Here is a 21,122-nt window from a genome sequence, read left to right on the forward strand (position 1 = left end):
CAAAACGTTTGTTTTCCTTAGTAAATAAAAAAATTAATAAATAAACAAACAAAGGTCGACTATGTTAAGTCTGTCTGTACGTCGGGCTTTGTTCAGAGGCGACGCGTTTCCGATGGAGTTGCTGTTGTTGATGTTGTATACACTGTTTATATTCAAATTGTCTACATGTTTTGTATGCTGTTTTGTTCTAATTAACTAAATAAGTTAGTTTAAAAAGTTGTTTATTTGTTTTAAAAAATTATTTGCTTAAAAAAAAAAGAAGCTTAAAGTCACGTGTTTCCGGTGAAGCTGCACTCGCCCAGCGTCTGCAGCGAGACCCTGATGTCCTTCTGGCTTGCACTTCCTGATTATACGTCATGTGACCAAGCTCCACCAATAGAAATATTATCAGCAAATGATATAGAATCTTTGAATTTTAGTGGCATAAAAACTTTGTAATATCATCTAAAATAAAAAATAAAAAAAGTATGCCATGACAAGTGCAGAGTTTATCTCAAATGAGCTCTCCTGAGCTAACTGAGGTCTGGCATGATAAGATGACATCATACCATGATAGTGATAGATCCCAACCGACCTCACAAAAATACATTTAAAAAAAAAAGTTGTAAGCCATTTATTGTCATGCATGACAATTCTGAAGTTTTATTCGGCTTTTTGTTTGTTTGTTTTTATACAACATTTTATTGCTTGAATTCCCATTTGTACAACTGCACGAACTTTTCAGCTTTGAGGTCATTTGGCTCCCGTGGGTCCCTTAAGATTACAAACCTGCCCTAAAATCGCCCTGTCGAGTTAATGAAGATGAGACCGTCCCCGCACGATTGCTGATCTATCGATCGTATAATTGGACAGCAAATTACGAGCAAATCATCCTCATTCATTCATTCGGTAATGTCTGTATAACGATATGCTAATCACACACATGCGTACTTTTGTCCCCATTTAAACATTTTGCCAGCTGGATCGGATCAAATGGAATGATAAAGTTAGTAGTTCGATTAAAACTGACGACAGAGTTTTCATTTGAAAACACGCCTAAATCAGCAAGGATGACAGTATTCATTAAAGCCCAAAGCCACTCATGGAAAAATACTTTCGATGAATCCTGGTGTGTGTGAGGAGCTGCTCATAAAACTTGCACACAAACATTCAGCATGAGTAACAATGCAAGAAAGTTTTAGCCTAATTGGTCCAGAGAGTGGAAGCATTATTTTTTCGCAAAGGCGATTCCCCCCCTCCACCCCCCCCCCCCCCCCTGCCCCCGCCCGGAGGCTTATAGTGCGTTATTATCTGATGGCTCTCCAAATTCCTTCCAAAACAAACTCTCTGTATGTGAGTCTAAATACACATAAACCGGTTTTTAATATCTGAACTGATTTTTACGAGTAAATATTGGCCGTGTGTGTGCTTTCCCGATCTTATAGTGAGTGATGTCGTTGAGATTACCAACAAAGCACACTGCACAAATAAACATATCTGTTGTAGTCTCAAGATTGGCCAATAGGAGGCAGTATGTTGCTGATACAAAAAAAAGAAGAAGTCAAGAAGAAATGTATGATGTAGAAAGACTATACCAAAAACCACATTTGATAATCGTACCTCTTCCACACACTTTTAACACATTTAAACTTATTAAAACACACTTCTAAACATATTGCAGACAACGAGTGAACATTGTAAACAAGCGCGAGTTCTTAGTTCCCTAAATAAAATATAAAGGGAATTCGAATTAGTGTATTAAAACACCAAAATGCTCAACCAAATCATCTAATTTTGTCTGATTTAAAGTCTGCAAGCTTACCGCTGACATACAATGTCAAAGACCTTAGACGGGCTAATGAAAGTTAGCATAAATGTAACCTTCAAACAACTGCTACATTAACACACACAGAGAAGCAACACCTACAAATAGATCGTGCAATTTGATCTGCCCCTTCCTCTTGCTCTCTAATTACGCTGCATCTATTCCAGTAGACCAGGAATGTTGCCGCACGTTTCACTACACTGGAGTCACGCGGCGCTAAATTCGGACTAGCGCGTGTACTGTCGAACCCTTTTAAAGTTATAACTTCAAAATATGGAATAAAGCTCGGGGTGAAGAAATGCGACATAGGGGGAGTAATCTGTAGTTGTAGAAGAAATAGAAGAAGCTGCTAGGCTAACTGTTAGCTTATCTGGTAAATACTGTGGTTGCAAACTTTTCTTGTCATTTCTGTTGTGAATGACTTGTGAGACGCAAAAACAACAAGCAGAGGCTTTCATTTTGTTTTACTAAGAGGAAGTCTCTTCCTTTTTCTGCTTACTTACAATAGCAGCGTATTGTTCGTTTCTCAAGGGAGCACAGTTTGTGCTGTGAAACTGGTTGACTTTCAAGTTGCGCTAATTGCCAAACAGTTTTCCCATAGGAAATCATGTCAAGTGAATTCATTATTCCAGGCTCATAAAACTCTTATTAACTGTACAGGCAATGTTTACTCACGCTTTGAAGACAACACCTAACGGAGAGGAAACAGGATGCAGAAAAATATTTGTATTGCTAATATTGGACTGAAATGCCAGACTTGCTTTCCTATGTCATTCTGGTTTCCACTTCTGGTTCTATGGTTATTATCTAAATTGGGCTTAGTGTTGTGTGCGAGCCACTAATGGCCCCTTCCGTTTTTTAATTTGGCCCACGGAGCATTTACATTATCAAGAGTCCGGTAATATTTCTTGTACTATTTGGCATTTCCCTCTAAATTGGTAAAGTAAAATATACTTGTTCATATCATGATTTTTTTTTTATTAATTCACCTTATTGGATAATTAGCTAGCTGATAGTGTAGAACATTTTAAAATACATTATTTTGAGGAAACTTCTTCTTTTTATTTTTTTTTAATTAAATGTATTACAGTACTATTTAGTATTAAGATTAACTATTGTATATATTTTACATACACATTTTAACCCTCATGAGATTTGCTGTCCTTTTAAATGATTTTGACTTTTTGAGGACATTTCGGTTGAAAGACTTTCGAATAATCGGGTATTGTCCTTGAACCCTAAATTCTGAAAAATATCAATTCCACCTCATGGCTAGACATTTTAAACAATTGTGTGTTTCCAACTGTGCGCAAACAGTTTGGGGAAGACATTTTGTTTTCCTCATGCACAAAGCGAGCCCCATAAAGGTGTGCTTGGATGAGTTGAGTTCCCAACGAAAGCTTTTAAAACACTTTCAAGATGAACCAGAACAGAGACGGCTGTAGAGCCAATTGACATCATCTCAATTAACACCCCCATCTCCTCCTTTTTTGTCTTTGTTCCATCAACCTGTCAGACTGAGCTCCTGTAAGGAGGAGATAAAGCCCCCCGCCAGGGCACCGCAGCTGTCGCCTTCCGACTTCCTGGACAAGCTCATGGGACGAACATCGGGTTATGATGCCCGCATCAGACCCAACTTCAAAGGTAAGCAAAGGAGCCAAGGTCAGACATGCCAGAAAGCCACCATGGGGGGAAAAAATGCAGTCCATTGCCCAGACATGGAGAAACAAAGCGGAGCAAATGTGTGATGGGCCAGAAAGTGGACTACGATCAAGCATGCGCTCTTTGAAGGCCTAGACACAGACTTCAATATCAACTAGGCAACACAAAGCATATCTGTGATATCCATCCATCCATTTTCCATACAGGATGTCCTCGTTAGGGTCATAGGTGAGCTGCTACTTGCTTTGGAAAATATAGACAAACAACCATTCACACAAATAAGCAATTATACTTTATAAAGACTACACTCTTAAAACTGTTTGGTCATATATAACCCAATAATGGGTCAAAAATGGACAGATCCTCTACTTGGGTCAATTTGACCCAGCATTGGGTCAAAAATTGGGTCAGATTATCCACTTGGGTCAGTTTGACCCACCTTTGGGTCAGAAATGGGGTCATTTTCTATAAAACAACCCAGAAAAAAACAAGAATGTTGGGTAAACTTTCTGCTTTGTCTGTTTTGTTTTGTTTTCCTACAAAAAAAATTAATACAATAAAAAAAGAAAATGGTCATTTTGTGTAAAACAACACATACAATTAGGTCAGATCCTCTACTTGGGTCAATTTGACCCAACTTTCTGAGTCAAAATTGGGCCATTTTGTATAAAGCAACCCAGAAAGTTAGGTCAGATCATCTACTTGGATCAGTTTTACCCACTTTTGGGTTAGAAAAGAGGCAATTTTGTATAAACAACAAAGTTGGGCCAGATCCTCTACTTGGGTCAATTTGACCCACCTTTGAGTAAAAAATTGGGCTATTTTGTGTAAAACAACCCAGAAAGTTGGGTCAGATCCTTTACTTGGGTAATAATAATAATAATTTTGTATTAAAACAACCCAGAAAATTGGGTCAAATTGACCCATAAAGTAGACTGGTCCATTTTTTAGCCATAATTGGGTTACTTTTGACCCAACTGTTTTTAGAGTGTATCATGATCTGTATTTGAAGGGTACAGAAGTGAGTTCTGATTCTCAAAATTTGTGCTCTATTCTTCAGGCCCGCCCGTGAACGTCACCTGCAATATTTTCATCAACAGCTTCGGCTCTATCACAGAAACCACCATGGTAAGAGGAACATTGCCTCCGTCTCATTAAATCTTGCTGATATCCATTTGGGATCGCCGACCACCATTGTTGTTGGTCGCTTCTTGGAAATGACAAAAAACGCTTGCTTGCTTTCTAACAATTAAAGCCGGTTGCCTCATTTCTGCGCCTCCTGGAGCATAGCGGTGCAACGTTGCGAGACCAACGCGTCACTGGTGTGCGGATAATGAAGTGTCCACTCTGCAATTAAAATGAAACACTGATAAAATGAATGGGGGGGGGCAAAGGGCTAACATGGTAAACCGGCTGCCCATGGGGCTTACATCCGCAGTGATCTAACTGCTAGGTCAGCAGTAGAGAGGAGGATATTGTTTATAAATGAGTCTGACAGGAGGCCAGAACCCCTGGACTTACTGTCAAGACATAACAACAATGCTAATTGATATCATTGCACACACTAACAAAGCAGTTCATCCACAAAAAGGCGCAAAATTTGAAAACATTTGTTTTAACAAATTTTGAGTAAAGATCGTAATGGACAACTCAACTCAGTTGTAAATCCTGACGACTGTATGTCCATACTGTAGATGGGGGGGAGGCTTTCATGAGTATGCATTTATGAATAATCCATCCATCTATACTGCTTATCCTCACTAACGCTTACATATACTTCCTGTTTGTCTCGTGAAATTGCGTTGAGGTCATTTGCGATTGTTACATATATTGAGTTTTCCACGTGTTTGGGAGATTTTGATCTTGATGCGAGGAAAGGCCTACTCGAGCATCTGGAATTTATTTGGGATTAATCAGAACTATCTTAAATGGTGGTCGGAGTGTGCTGATTCCCATTTAATGAGTTTGAATGTGATTGGTTAATTCTGAAAACAGCCAAATCCCAGTTACAGGAGGGTGCTCACACTTTTGCGTGTGTGTGTCGACTTTTTAAATCAACTGTAATACTTGGAATTCATGGTCAGAACTGCACACTTAAATTCATCCTAAAGACTGCTTCTATTCCTCAGTAAGTGCTGCTTTTTTGATTAGCAATGAAGCTCTATAATATCCGTGAGTGATCAATCTATACATTTTTTTTCTTCTAAAAAGGATGATTCACCATGCCAGTTGCGACATTGCATCTAGGGTGAATTAACTACTCCTCTGCCTACCGTACAGGACTACAGGCTCAACGTGTTCCTACGCCAAAAATGGAACGACCCCCGTCTGGCGTACAGCGAATACCCAGACGACTCTCTGGATCTGGATCCGTCCATGCTGGACTCCATCTGGAAGCCCGATTTGTTTTTTGCCAACGAGAAGGGTGCCAACTTCCACGAGGTCACCACTGACAACAAGCTACTGAGGATTTTCCAAGATGGCAGCGTTCTGTACAGCATCAGGTAAATACAGTGTGTCCAATTTTTCTCTTTTCTGCATTTGCAGATGGAACATATACCGCTGCCATACTTACTGTATTTAATTTGACTCTTTCATATTCATGGCTTTGCAAATCCAGGTTCAGAAAGTAAAAACCCTGCCACAGTTTGGTTTTAGCCCCTCGTGCTAGCTAGCTAGCTCCGTAGCAGGTAAACAAGCACTCGGGGCGCAAGCTAGCTAGCTAGCTAGCACCTGGGGCTAAAGCCAAACTGTGGCAGAGTTTTTACTTTCTGGATTTACCACTGGATTTCTGGATCACCTGGATTTGCCACCTCTGGCTTTGAAGTATTTTTCATTCAGATAATTATTGTATTGTGTGTTTGTATTTGTGTTCTATAATTTTTCACCGCCACAAACCACCTGCATCTCACTGTGACGCTAATTAGCGCTTTAGGAAATGGATGGATTTCTCAAATGGCACCAAAGAATTTCCCTGCTCTAAATAGATGACAAACAACAATGTGAGGAGATGAAATCATTTGTAGTTGAGTCCGAGACATTTTGTCAAATGAGCGTTTCACCAGTGGCAGCAATAGTGTCGCCTCTGGCCAGTGCACCTTGGCAGGTAATTACATTGCTCTCGGCACGCTCTCAAATTGCTCCCTCTCCTCCCAGCATTCCCGCCGTATTGATGCCACAACAAATAAGCGGAGACGCACAGTGGTCCATATGAGGGTTCTTTCAGTTTTGGGGGTGAATTAAACACTAACAAACAAGCCCATTGTTGCAGGAAAGATCATTTCACCATCACACTACCAGGGTTGGGATTTTTCATTGTTGTTAGTTTTTATTTTTGTTTTGCCTTTTTTTTTTTTCAATTAGTTTAAATAGTTTTTAGAGTGTGTTTAATTTTTTTCTTTCTTTAACATGCTTTGTTCTAATTTAGTTTGATTTGTTTTGGAATTAGTTTTAGTTTTTTATATGGAGTATTTGTTGAGTGCCAGGTAAAAAATAAAAAAAATAGTCACAAGTTAACTACACAACAATTACCATATGACAGTTCAACCTTCCTTATTCTGTGCAGCCAAACAGTATTACTGAAATAAATAAATTTAAAATAAGCCTTGAAAATTCATGAATGAAATTAATTGACAACAATGTAGAGGTTATGGCATTTTTCACTACACTGTACTGCATAAACGAGGTTACGTCTTGTGATTTTTTTGATTTGAAATGCATTAGGATGGTATGTTACAAATAAAAGTCCAAGAGCCTAGAATTGATCTTTGCGGAGCTCCACACTTGGGTCAAAAGTAACCCAATTATGGATCACAAATGGACCGATCCACTTCATGGGTCAATTTGACCCAACTTTCTGGGTTGCTTTATACAAAATGACCGATTTTTTTTAAACCCAAGTAAAGGATCTGGCCAATATTTATGAGTTTTTACACTAAAAGACCCAAGTAGAGGATAGTGAGTACTTTCGCGTTTTCTAACTATCATCTAATTATCTCCCTTTTGAAAAAAAAATCCCCCAAAAAACCCTAAGCTTTTGTGGGTAGATGCGGCGTTGCAAGCCAAAGCACATCATCATTTTCATCCTTTTCACTTCAGATCAGCGGTAGCCACTCACTTTGTGTGTTACAAATGGATGAAAAGGTCTATTTATGCACGCGATTGATCATTTCCGAGCTTTACTTCTCATTTCTGTGCGTTCTTTCCTGCCTTCCGCTGTCCCCTGTTGCAGTTCTATCTCCTGCTTTTCAATCTGCTTCTCCACCTCAGGCTGACTCTCATCCTGTCCTGCCCCATGGACTTGAAGAATTTCCCCATGGACATTCAGACGTGCACCATGCAGCTCGAGAGCTGTGAGTCTTCTTCTCGTCTTTCCTCTCGCCCTCTTTTGCCTGGCTTTCCTCTGTTTTTCCCTCGTTTGCCTGGTATACACTATATAAGTGTCCAATTAGGAGAGACTGGGGATACACGGTATCTCCACTGAAGAGTAAATGTATTTTGTTATTGATGTGATATTCATAAATGCATTTATGGAAAGGCTGGTTGATCTTTTCCTAATTGCATCCCCTGCGTCTTGGCTATTTCTGCAGGTTTTGTGATGCAAGAAAAAGCATCTCCTTTGCATTCGGGCTATTAAACTACTTTAAAACGCAATTTTCTGTTTCACTGATAAAGTCAATGGGAGAAAGAATGGGCTCCCCTTGCCCTCGGAACAGATAGCATCTGCCCCTATGGAGCCAATTTCCAGCGTATAAATAATAACACTTTAATTTTTGTGCGGCTGTTATGAAACATGACCCCTCTCTCTGTGCCTGGCAGTGACCCGTCCCTTTGTCCCAAGGACAAAAGGTGCTTGTTGCCCCAACACACACACACAAACAATTCAAGCTTGGCGCCGCTATCTCTGCCTGTGTGTTTATCTGATGGCACACAAACAGAGGGGTATTGTTTTGCTACAAGCGAGTTCTGCCCTCTTTGTGCTGGAGACAATATGATTTATTTCAAATGTATCATTTAAAAAATATATATATATCCAGTTTTGTGCATAATGTAACATAAAATATCAAATAGGTAGATGCTTTTATCCTTCACTTGTATTATAACATTTAAAGCAAAAACACAGTCATTTTTACTTCGCTCATACCGTGTTAGCTTTAGTGCTACTTAGTTTATTTGAAGACCGTCATGTTCTATGAATGGACTGAATTGGTGGAAAATGGACTGAATTTTTTTTATGAAAAAAAATCATTAAACTTAGAATACCGAACACAAACATAAACAGGGAAAATGTTATGAAAAGTGTCTTTTATTTCCGTGGTAAGCAAAAATCAGAGTAGTGCACATTATAAATGCAAAAATTTGTGTTTGTTTTTTACCAAAAAGCCATGGAAAAATGGGGATATATCATCAATAAGTGTTAAACGTACAGTCGGAAGGATTTGTTTTGGCCGCATCGTTTCTGGGCTGAGACTCAACGTTTTCCTTCCAGCAAGCTACTATCAGTGGCACATGCAAATTTGGCTGTGCGGTTTCACGCTCGTACCTCGTTGGCTGCTGTCCTCAGCTTCCTCCAGCGCCAGTATTGAATGTTGTGTTTACAAACGGAAAAAACCTTGGACAGCATCTTTAAACCCACGAAAAACATGGATTGCATCCCAAAAATATTTGTTTAAATATTGGGAAAGAATTGTGAATGTGCAAATGACAAAAAAACATGCACAGTAAATTTGACTCTATTTAGAGTGGGACCAAATGGACTCAATTTTATAATAGGCTAATATTTACACTTAGAAGAGAGTAAAATAAAGAATAAAAAAATTAATAATAAATAAAAGTCACTCAAGGCGTGGGGAACAAAATCACACCCTTCCGTTTGGGAGACTGCCACACTACCATCTGAGCTATGTCCTTCCCACTGTTTGCTTATCTCCAAGAAGAGACCCAAAACGTTTTTGGTCTCTGTTAGGAAGATTCCAGCAGACACGAGCGATATTCTGTAATAACACACAGCAGGAGCTGCGTGGCTCAGGGAGTAGATCGGCTGTCTCTCAAGCTGAAGGTCGTGAGTTTGTTCCTCAACCCTTTTTTTTACTCCAAAGACAGTCAGACATTTTTTTGGAACTTGCACGGTAGCGGTGAAAATTTATTCTAAATCACAACGAAACAAAGATCAACAATGTCCCGAGGGTCCACCGAGCATTCAGAAAATAAAAATAAATTTCACTTTGCACTTGTTGCTTTTAGATGTGATTAAACCCACAATAGGTAAAAATGTGTGTTGACGAGTGCTCGGGAGCCATCACCTTCGGTAGTGCCGCACGTTGAGAGGACGTTGGGAGGTTTTACTGCTACTACTGTCGCCATGGCAACATGAAAGAGAGTGCTGGGGAAAACAATAACAACAGACGCTACCTCTGGGAGTGTGAGGTGGTTGCCGAATTCGAGGCCAGTGTTTTTCTTCCTACTGGATAGTGAAAAAAAATTTGTTTTCATGTATATATATATATATATATATATATATATATATATATATATATATATATATAATTAAAATAATTTACCTGGAACCATTAGAGCTCTATCTAAGGACCGTTTTAGCATGAAAAAGAGAGCTGCACTGACAAACAGTCGTTAGGAATCTTCTGTATTCCCGTCACTCTCAGATAGCGTTTTTATCGCACCTTGAGCGCTGCGTCAATTACGTGCTGATGCCTCTCAGCTGCAGAGAGAAAGAGCGCCAGAAAATCATCGATTATCTCAGGAAAGCGTTGACGTTTTCTTTCACTTGTTACAGGAGGTGAATGACAGAGAATTCCCCTCACGAACAAGATAAAGTGGATTTTCACTGGAGTTGTTTTTCCAGCCAGTAGCTACTGGCGAGGCTAGAACAACTTGAATAATTGATGTGAGGCCTTATGGGCCCGGGTAGACATCAGTATTATTCAAATCTGTTCGGAATTCTGCATTGTTGTTGCATGTGGCATGCATTTTTAATACATCTACTGTATAATCCGGCAGCTGAGAGAAAGAAGTACAGGGCACATACAAAACAGTGCGCTATAATTGGCCTCATACTTAGCAAAACATTTCAAATTTTTTTTACAAAAGTGACTTTTACTTATATTCTGCTAAATTGCTCCAAGAACATTTTCTTTTACACTTATACACAAGACGATATGCTTGAATCTGTTCCGAAACCTTTGAGGGCAACACTGTTGTCGCTGTTCCATGTGACCTTTACTGTGACAAGCGCCTTGGCAGAGGTCAGGTCATCAGAAGGCCAGCGCTACAGTCTACACTTCCGTCTAATTAGTTAAAATGTCGCTCGTGCAACGTTTGAAATCAACATCTCGATCGGGGAAGCTAACGGGAAGAAATGACGGGAAATTTAAACCGTGGGCTTGTGCTTGGTCCATACTATTCCACAAATTGATTCTTCAATCCATTTTCAGCCAAGTAAACAAGTTTCCATGTATCCACATGTAGTGCTGACTGAGTGACATTTTGAAAAAGTCAAGAGAAAAATGCAAAAGTTTACAAGGGAAAAAAAATCCATCATTAATGGTGCAAGAAGTTTTTGTGGAGAGCACATTGAGTTGGACGTGTGATTAAGTTTTTAAGTTTAAATAAATAGATGTTAACATTCTTCTTCATCTGTTTTAGTTATTCTTAGTAAGTCACACTGTACTATCGCCGGTGAGCTATTTTTAGGCCAGACCTGTGGCCTACTCATGTTGTCCGTGGGGCTAACTAGTACCCGTAGGCATCTTTTCTTTTCTTTTTTTATGACAATGCACATGAACCAACAGAGAAAAAAAAAAGGCATCAATGTTTGCAATGTCTCTTTCGTCTCTCTGCTCCTCCTCCTCCATGTGTAGCTACTCACCCAAGCCCTCTCTGCTTGCGGAAGAGGAAAAACATTTAAATGAAGGCAATCAAAGTCAAAGATGCGCCTCACTTACTCAACTCTGCAAGCAGCCAATCATATTGTGTCCTGTTTTGGTCAGCCAAGTTCAAATGGATCTTTGACGTCTATAGCCGTCAATGGCAGTGAAGTAAAAAAAAAAAACCTCAACTTTTTAAAACCATGAATCATAATGGTATCGTATCAATCATAAAAGTCGAGTGAAGTCATTGAATCCTTTATTTCCCGCTCTTCCCACAGTCGGCTACACCATGAACGACCTGATCTTCGAGTGGCTCTCTGAGAATCCCGTCCAAGTGGCCGACGACCTCACCCTGCCCCAGTTTGTGCTCGAAGACGAGATGGATTTAGGCTACTGCACTAAATATTACAACACAGGTAACACGCCGCCGAGTTTCTTGGATGGCTTCAACCGTCACAACGAGTGATGTGGAGACCTTTTGCGCTGTAAAATGCAGGTAAATTCACCTGCATAGAAGTGAAGTTCCACCTGGAGCGTCAGATGGGCTACTACTTGATCCAGATGTACATCCCTTCGCTCCTCATCGTCATCCTGTCGTGGGTGTCCTTCTGGATCAATATGGACGCCGCCCCCGCCAGGGTGGGCCTGGGCATCACCACCGTGCTCACCATGACCACGCAGAGCTCCGGCTCACGGGCCTCCCTGCCAAAGGTGAGTTGGATCTTTGAGGAGTTTACAGTGGGGAAGTGGGGAAAAATGAATGGCAGCCAAAAAAACAAAACATCCATGAAGGAGTTTATGTGCTCCAACTATAATCATACGGTACAGTATATGTTGACATATTGTTAGCACAACCAGCTTCAGAGGATTTGGCAGTGCTCTAAAACAGTGGTTCTAAACTTTTTTTCTTTTCTTATTATTAAAAATTAGGCGCGTCAGGCGATTACAATTTTTAATTGTAATTAATCGCATGACTTCACGAGTTAACTCACGATTAATCACAAATTTTACATCTGTTCTTAATGTACAATTTAAAAAAAATCTAGTTTTTCATAATCTTGTTAACAAAAGTGGGGGGAAATGTTAAACTAAAAAAAATTGTTCAAATGAATTTTTTACGTCTATAGCCGTCAATGGCAGTGAATGAGTTAAATTCAGAATGGGTTGCTCACAAACACATACTGGATTTTGACTGATTTTTCAAAGAATATTGTGTTCTATTGCTATAAAAACATCAATTAGCATTAGAATATAGCTAAGTTTCATCATTATTCACAAACTTGTTGAAACCGCTGGGGAAAAGAGCAACATGGTCCTGGTTGCTCTCTTATACTCTGCTGCCACCTGATGACCATTTTTGTAATAACTACCAATACTTTATGTGACCTCTTCAGGTCAAAGGTTACATAAACGCCTTCTGTATGCTCTAGCATCCCCCCCCCCCAAAAAAAATGTTTTTGAAAAAGGATGCACAATTTGTACATCTCGCTAGCTAGCTAAAAAGCAGCGTAACGTGTTTCTGTTGTGCTGACACACTGATTTTTGACATCATCAAATGTCCAACACCACGTCTGTATTCTCCTGCGTTGACAGTCCGATACTGGAGCCAACATCATCATCATCATCATCATCATCGTCGCTCGCATATTCGGTGATGAAATTGTGACTTTGCGTCAATGTAGGACAAAGCCGGGGACGAAAAATATGAGAGACAAAAAGTCTCGGGTGAGACGAGGACAACAACACAGATGATGAGGTCATATTGTACTCTGCGTGACAACAAAGTCAGGCTGTTTTGTTGTCATCTGGAAAAGCAAACACATGTTCTGCTTGATCGGCCAGGGGATCAAATGTGTTTTAGGGTATGAGACTGCAGCATGTAACCATGGCAACTGAGTTTCCGCCTCGCGGGATATAACGGCTACGCTGACAACTCAAGACGAAGACACATAACGTGGAATTATGACCACATTGTAATGGATTGTACGGCTGCATTTGCGGCCTGGTCGCAACTTTAGGCAACATTAGGCACAGTTAAAAATAAGATGTTCAAATCGCAATATATGGTAGTTAGAGAGGAAACAATTTGTCATCATTCACTTAATGGTGCACATTCCGTTCTTGTTTTAACAACAAATCATCTTTCTCGCCGCATGGATTTTGTGTGTTTTTTTTAGCCATCATCGCAAAATCAACATTAATTGTCACCTGCTTCCCAGCACATAAATTACTACTAGTGTCCCAGCGTCCTGGCAGATGGTGTAGGAAAAACATTGCCTCCACGCCATGGGCTGTAATCTGGGTTAGTGACCACGAACACGACGCTTCGTTCAGTATGCACTAACTAGCTCCATTTCATTTCATCGCTGCTGGAAATCTGCCCACGCACTTTTATTTCAACATCATCTTTTTCATTTGATTGTAAAGCAAAAGGCAACGAACGGCGAGTTTGTCCTCAAGGGTGACAAACAGTTTAGAACTACATTTTTTTAGATTGAGATTATTGGGCTTCGAGGTTTATTATGTAGCGATGCGAGGTGTTTTCCTGAATGGGTTTTCAGGGGGAAGGGTGGGGGGGGGTCATTTAAATAATCCCATGAATAAAAATGTGGCATTAATAAAGATGAGTTTACAGACTCCCTGGAATGTTATACAATTCACAGAAATATTTCAAGCCTAACTTGAACATATATATATGGGGGGTTTTTTTTACATGACAAATTCCCATTTACTTTTTTTTTTAGATCATTTTAACACAAACCTACCAAATAAACATGATATGATACAGATTCATTAGCAGTGTTGTGCTCGTTACTAAAAAAAAAATTGTAACTAATTACAGTTACTAGTTACTTCATTTTAAAAGTAACTCAATTACGCTGATGGTTACTTAAACAAAAAAGTAATGTGTTACTATTAAAAGTAACTCTTCAGTTTCTTAAAAAAAAAGGGAAAAAAGAACATACACTGTTTTTTTATGCTCAACGAAAGTAAGGAGCATATTTCCACATCAAAAACTAAAAAGTAACTAAGGCTACGTTCACACTGCAGGCAAAGATTTATTTGCCCAAATGCGACCTGTAGCTGACTTTTTTATGTCAGTCTGAACGGCTCAATTCCAAGTTTTTTCACATCCAACCTGAGTCACTTTCATATGTGGTCCTAGATCGGATACGTATCCGAATTTTTGCAATGCCAGGTCGCATATATCCGACCTCAACGTCATCAAAAGTTCAATGTGCGCGGGCGGGGGCATGATTTATGCTGGGGGCATGATTTATGCTTGAGGCATCCGCATGGCTCGGGAGACGTACGTGAAGCGGCAAAGTTGTGTTGTGACTTAATATTTGACTTTAATTTAATCCCACTTTAAACATGAAGTATAAAGATGACATTTGTGATGGTGATATTTATTAATGTAACTACGGAGACGGCTCATTTATTACGCGCGGCAATTACGGACGTCATTGTTGGGGAGAAAGAAAAAAAAAAGAAAGGTCTCCAGTTAGCTGGCCCTGTGAAGATGAATTTGAAATCTGATTGGTCCAATTGCTACTACATTTTGAATTGCATCGGCCAGCACTCCTTATTCTAAAGGCCTTGGGCAGATTAAATTGACATTGCACAATGAAATCTGATTAGACAAAAACTTTGTTATTGTTGGCTTCAGGCCAAACAAAACCTTTTACCTCCAAAATCGTCACTTTTCAGGAGACCCCAAAATGGCATGTTTGTCTAATCATTAACTCATTCACTGCCATTGACGGCCATAGACGTCAAAAATTCATTTAAAATATTGCTATTAGTTTCCCTTTTTTTTCCACTTTTGTTATCAAAAGTATGAAAACCTAGATTTTTTTTATTGTACATTTAGAACAGATATAAAATTTGTGATTAATCGATTAATTACAAATAAAAAATGTAATCGTCTGATGCCCTAAATTTTCTTTTTTTTATTAAGGGCGATTAAAATTTTTAATTGTAATTAATCACATGACTTCACTTGTTAACTCAAGCTTAATCACAAATTTTACATCTGTTCTAAATGTACAATACATTTATTTCATACGCTTGTTAACAAAAGTGGGGAAAAAATTAAACTAATAGAAATAGTTCAAATGAATTTTTGACGTCCATAGCCATCAATGGCAGTGAACGAGTTAACATTGCATCATCAAAGAGAGCAAGCTATTTTCAACAATTTGTCAAATAAAACAAAAAAATGGCACCCACACTGACCAAAAGTATACATTTTTGAAAAAATATCAAATTTTGCCAAATTGTGATTTCTGAAGTTTTGGCTGGAAGTGGACAATTAATACTCCTTCTCCGGTATTCATATTTGTAACAGTCAGCAAAGTGCCACTGAATTGGATGAAATCTATTCGCAGCACGTGCTCAGTGGCCGTTGCTGATGCGCCGTGACACTTTCCTCTCATGAGCGACTCGTCCGGAGGTTCTCCCCGTGCCCTAACCATGACCTGTCTCGTGGCTATGTGTCAACTGCCCTCCAATCCCACTGACTCATTACCATTGTAGGCCAAGCAAGAAAGTGTGTGTGTTATATTTGTGTGTTTGTGTGATCTGCAGGTGTCCTACGTGAAGGCCATTGACATCTGGATGGCGGTGTGTCTTCTGTTTGTGTTCGCCGCCCTGCTGGAGTACGCAGCGGTCAACTTTGTCTCCAGGCAGCACAAGGAGTTCATCAGGCTGAGGAAAAAGCAGCGGCAGCGAAGAATCGTGAGTGTAAATCAAGCGGGCTTTTTAACGCTTTGGCAAGATAGAAAAAAAATACAAACTGCAGACTGTGTGTAAATTTTTTTGGGGAAAAAAAGCTCCATAACTTTGACTTATGCCACCCGTTACGGCGAACCGCGGTATTTTCCCAGGAAGTGACACCGTCAATACGCTGCGACATGAAAAAGATCTGCTCTTTTGCTAACGCCTTGTTGCCATGGTGACCATTTCCATTAGCGATGAAACATGGGCACGATCCAACAGACTTTTCATAACAGCAACAGAGATCCGGACGTCACGTGACTATTTCTCTGAACACGCCCCCCCTGCGGCAGTAAAGTAGCAGCGCAGCGTTAAGCTAGCTTTCCGCCCAAGAGCATTGACAGTCACTTAGAGGAAAAGGACATGATAGACATGCGCGTGGAATTACCTCCTCTCTTGCCCGTGAGTACTTTCAAATCTGATCATAAAAAAGGCTTTACAAATGTGTACAATCCGGATTTATTTCCCCTTTAAGCGCGGTCATAATGCCATAAGTATTGAGGTACGTTAGCAATTTAGCAGCTGCTAATTCGGTCGCGGCCGCCGTCATTTATGCCACGGAAAGTCTTTTTTATGGTGTTGGTCAGTTATTAAATTAAACTTTGTAAGATATTTTAAACCGTAGCAGCACAAATGAATGAAAAAGATTTTGTGTGTGGTAAGAGTTAGCATCTGCTGATTTAGCCACCATGTACAAAGTGCAACATTGGCTACGCATTGGTTCCTCTTTTGGTAGCCTGTAGCATGCTCGATGTTTTTTTGTTTTTTTTGCATCTTCTTGTTGTGGCAGCTGGTATACATTGTTAAAATAATTGTTAAAATGTGGCGTTTGACATTTACTTTTCGCGTTTTCCATGCTGCCAAAATGGCTTCGCTAACGCCCATTTTGGGACGGATCTCTATTGGAGAATTCCTGGTTGTGAAGGTCCACGGCCATCTAATCCGTACATAATGTTGCCAATTGAACCAAAAGCCCTGCTTTTAAATGAGTTTCATCAGCAAAACAAAACACACACACGCACAATAATCAACAAAACACAATGATAAAAATCTTTCAGCCTTCACTCAAAACCTCATTTATTTCCAACTGTGTGTTTTGATCACATTTTATTGACTTTGCGGGCAAACATAATCAAAAACCCCAGCGGCTGTTATTTTCAGCTGATCCCTGTAATGCTGAACTCTGAAGAGGTGCACGTGAGGTGCGTAAAATCAACTTATTTATTTTCTCCCCGGTAGAGAGCGTCCTGCATGGAAGCAACAAGAGAGTACACGGTAATAAATCATGTTCAGGTATCCCAAACGTCTTTCTGCAGGTCGCGCGGTTTCTCCTCACAGTAATCATCTGATCGGAACGGTCTTTCCATGCTTTTACAGATAAGGAAACATGCTTCTTGTATGTGCTCTGTATTACGTAAAATAATCTTTAAACAACAGAGGTGCATCTTCATTCTTCATTCATATCCTGGCATGCCTGCTATTTGTTTTACCGAAATGCATTGACCAAAAATCAAATTAGCCGATAGAATTACCTTCCCAATTCAGATTCAAAACGAGTAGTGGCAACAACAATAATAATACTAATAGCTAATAATAATAATTCCAACTGTGTGTCTTGGAGGAACTGGCCTGTCTGAACGGGAGCGTCGAGTCGTTGCGGAACGTGAGCGTCATTCCCGCTAGCGATACCACCTGCGGGAATGTGACTGAGCACTGCAGCGCCTGTATCAGGGTAAAGCGTGAACCCTGTGTGAACCCTCAACTTTCAACCCTCACTAACCGTACCGAACGTCCAATTTACCCTAACAAGCACTTTGTCGAGCCCACAGTAGTTTTTTTAATCCTCCCTTTTTGACCTTGTGTTTGTTTCTTAACCTTATTAATATATGTGTGTGTGTGGGGTGGTTTTCCACTTGATCCCATTGTGTCCCATGTTTTGTACTGATTTTATTATTGTCCTCGATCTTTTTTTGGGGGCATTCTGTGAAGCGTCTTCGAGTACCTTGAAAAGCGCTTAACAAGATAAATGTATTATTATGATTTCAGCGATTGCGCTCTATATCAATGTACATTTGTAAGCCATGCTCTTTTTTCATGTTTCAATAAAGGAAGCAACCTAATTATTATCGCTTTACTACTTGCTAACTGTTATTAAACTGTAACCCAGTATGTGTGAGATTTGTTAGAAGTTGGGCTTGCCCAGTAGAATTATATCATGGAATTTATTACAATGCTAACACTCAAGTAGTCTCATTTCTAGAACATCTTGTGCCGCGTGGATATTCGCTACAGTGCTAAAGCTTAAGCTAGCAGTTGGCATGCTGACATACTGAGTTAGCAAGATAGCAACCCGAGTACAAAAGGCACCATGGCAGATTGAAGGAGTTTACGTCAGTGCTTAGTGGACTGTTTCAAATGAGAACTGATCAAATGCTAACATGCTAACAGGCAGGACCTATATATAACATATAGCATGATAGCAGCCTGAGTATAAAAGGCGCTAAAGCAGACTGGTAGTTAAGGGTCTTACATCAAGGCCCTGGAGTTTGGTACTTTTTCAAGTAAAAATCACGATTTTTAAATCATGCTCTTTTAGGGTTTTTATTTAAAATGAGAATTGATTAAATGCTAACAGTTGATATGCTAACATTTAAAAAAAAAAAAAAAACATAACTCCAAATAAATAACAACTCAAAAAGTTGTTTTGGTTCCTTTTTTTACCCAATTTTGGTTATTTTGACCCAACTGTTTTTAGATTGTAGCAATTTTTTAAAATTGACTCAAACCTTTTTGTTGTGTTTATATTATATTCTTACACACACTCTAAAAACAGTTGGGTCAAAAATAACTCAACTATGGGTAAAAAATGGACCGATCCTCTACTTGGGTCAATTTGACCCAACTTTGAGTCAAGAAATTGGTCTTTTAGTGTCAAACAACTCATCAACATTGATCAGATCATTGACTTGGATCAAAAAATTGGGTCATTTTGTATAAAACAACCTAGAAAGTTGGGTCAAATTGCCCCATAATGTGGATCGGTCCATTTTTTATCCATAATCGGGTTACTTTTGACCCAACTGTTTTTAGAGCGCATGAAAGCATGTGATAATAAACAAACTACCTTAACCTCACTTACCATTTGTTGTTGTTGTTTTTTCGTTTCATATGTGCGATCTCTCTGCTCGACTCCACAGGACGAGGAGATGTTGCGTGAGAGCCGCGGTTTCTATTTCCGGGGATACGGCTTGGGCCACTGCCTCCAGTCCAAAGACGGCACGGCCGTGGAGGGGCCCACCGTCTTCGGCCCGCCGCCTCCCGCGCCGGCACGCGACGGCGACTTCCTCCACAAGCGCTTCGTGGACCGGGCCAAGCGCATCGACACCATCTCCAGAGCCGTCTTCCCGTTGAGCTTCCTCATCTTCAATATCTTCTACTGGATCACCTACAAAGTGCTGCGACACGAGGACATCCATGCCAATTTGTAAAGTGGCGTACACATTTCTACGGATTTTGCCAGGATTTGCCTCTATTGCGGCGAGGATCCGGAGCGTTCCTCTTGGAGTTGGGGGACAAACGTCGCGCTCGAGAGCGTCTCCGGGTTCTCGAGGGTGTTCAAAGCCAAAAGAGAAAATTGAGCCGAGCGGATTCAGGGTGGTGCTTTCGCCTCCGGTTGGATTCCACCGACACATCCTTGACGGCGATGTCATCGAGTGAGGACTGATGAGACTTGAATTTCAACACTTTGCGTCTCTGAATGTTTTCCAAAATTCTAACAACGGTGGCTTTTTTTCTACACTTTGAGTTCAACAGGCAAGCGTGTCTGGAAAGGGTCTTTGATATTTACGAGTATTCTGTAAAAGTGGTGACTTTAAGCTACTTGTAATGAGATTATAGAGATAGATATATTGACAAAGTGTACAAATTGTATAATAATAAAAGAAGCCGTTGAAAAACCCGCACAAAGCACAAATAGGTTTTCATTTTAAGTCGAAATAAAATGGGTTTTTTTCTGCCAGAATGATTGAATTCCTTTTAAATTAAATACATTTATAACTTACACTTATCAACAGTGAACCCCCACATATTTTTGTTCAGCATTTGCAATTTTTTTTCTGGTGGTATTTTGATACCAAGGGACGTCAATTTTTTGCAGATTTTCACTATTTGCGACAGTTCTTGTTCCTTATCCTCTGCGAATAGTTTAGGTTCAATGTTTCTTCACCAACTCTGGTCTGAATTAGGATCAGGCACAAAGGCCAAAAGTTGCTTACTTGGTCATTAAGAATTTGGTCGATTGTGTGGAATTGCTCCAAAAAAATAATGGAGTGCACAACTTGGCTACAAATGATTCACTCTTAACTAGTTTTCTGTCTCGAGAAGAATGACATTTACATCAGGTGTGGGAATCGAGTCAATACAAAACTAGCATGTAAAAAGGAGTTCAGAACAATCAGAGGGATAATACATGAACAATTGGTTGATGAATCAATCATCCCTTGTCTAAATCAGTCGATGGATTTGTTTTTGTTTTTGTTTTTTTTCCCGGTTTGTTCTCTGTTCTTATTGATCACCAGAATGTTAACAGAAAGAAAGTTCGGTGTCTGGACCAGCAAGTGAAAGCAGCGCGAGTAAACAATGTCGTCGTTATGGGACAAACCTGATTGGTTCGCATGACAGTTGGATTCTCATCGATTGGCAGCTCAAACAAACCGCAGTTAAACGGGAACCACATCAAGAAGCTGATATTGAAATACCGGATCAGACCACGCAGAACAAAATGAACTCAGGTTTGATTCAAATGGGCCAAAAAGGTCCTCAGGGAGTTTGGACATATTGACAGGGAAAATGGCATCAGGGTTGCCATTCCTTTTCCCAGTTGCCAGCTTGGTTGAAGAGGTGGGAAAGCTCCGGGACGAGGTGAGGAAGTAGTGTGGGAAAAAGTGTTGTTCCCAGAGAGGGACGACAAATTACTTTTTTTTTTAATGGCA

General features: G+C 39.9%; 1 protein-coding gene across 1 annotated transcript in view; it reads left to right on the forward strand.

Moving 5' to 3' along the window:
• Positions 1–20,089, forward strand: part of glra4a (glycine receptor, alpha 4a) — an 82,170-nt gene extending 62,081 nt beyond the window's left edge. Inside the window, exons 6-14 of the mRNA XM_086084844.1 lie at positions 3,321–3,448; positions 4,527–4,594; positions 5,747–5,970; positions 7,736–7,818; positions 11,631–11,768; positions 11,849–12,063; positions 15,943–16,092; positions 17,753–17,863; positions 19,329–20,089. Coding sequence (XP_085940970.1) covers positions 3,321–3,448; positions 4,527–4,594; positions 5,747–5,970; positions 7,736–7,818; positions 11,631–11,768; positions 11,849–12,063; positions 15,943–16,092; positions 17,753–17,863; positions 19,329–19,619 — 1,408 coding nt within the window. The 3' untranslated portion in view covers positions 19,620–20,089. The remainder of the gene's footprint in view (positions 1–3,320; positions 3,449–4,526; positions 4,595–5,746; positions 5,971–7,735; positions 7,819–11,630; positions 11,769–11,848; positions 12,064–15,942; positions 16,093–17,752; positions 17,864–19,328) is intronic.
• The last annotated feature ends 1,033 nt before the right edge of the window (positions 20,090–21,122 follow it).

This window comes from Leptonotus elevatus, chromosome 9 (assembly GCF_054856555.1).
Source record: "Leptonotus elevatus isolate MCC_2025b chromosome 9, RoL_Lele_1.0, whole genome shotgun sequence".
Classification (NCBI taxonomy): Eukaryota; Metazoa; Chordata; class Actinopteri; order Syngnathiformes; family Syngnathidae; genus Leptonotus; species Leptonotus elevatus.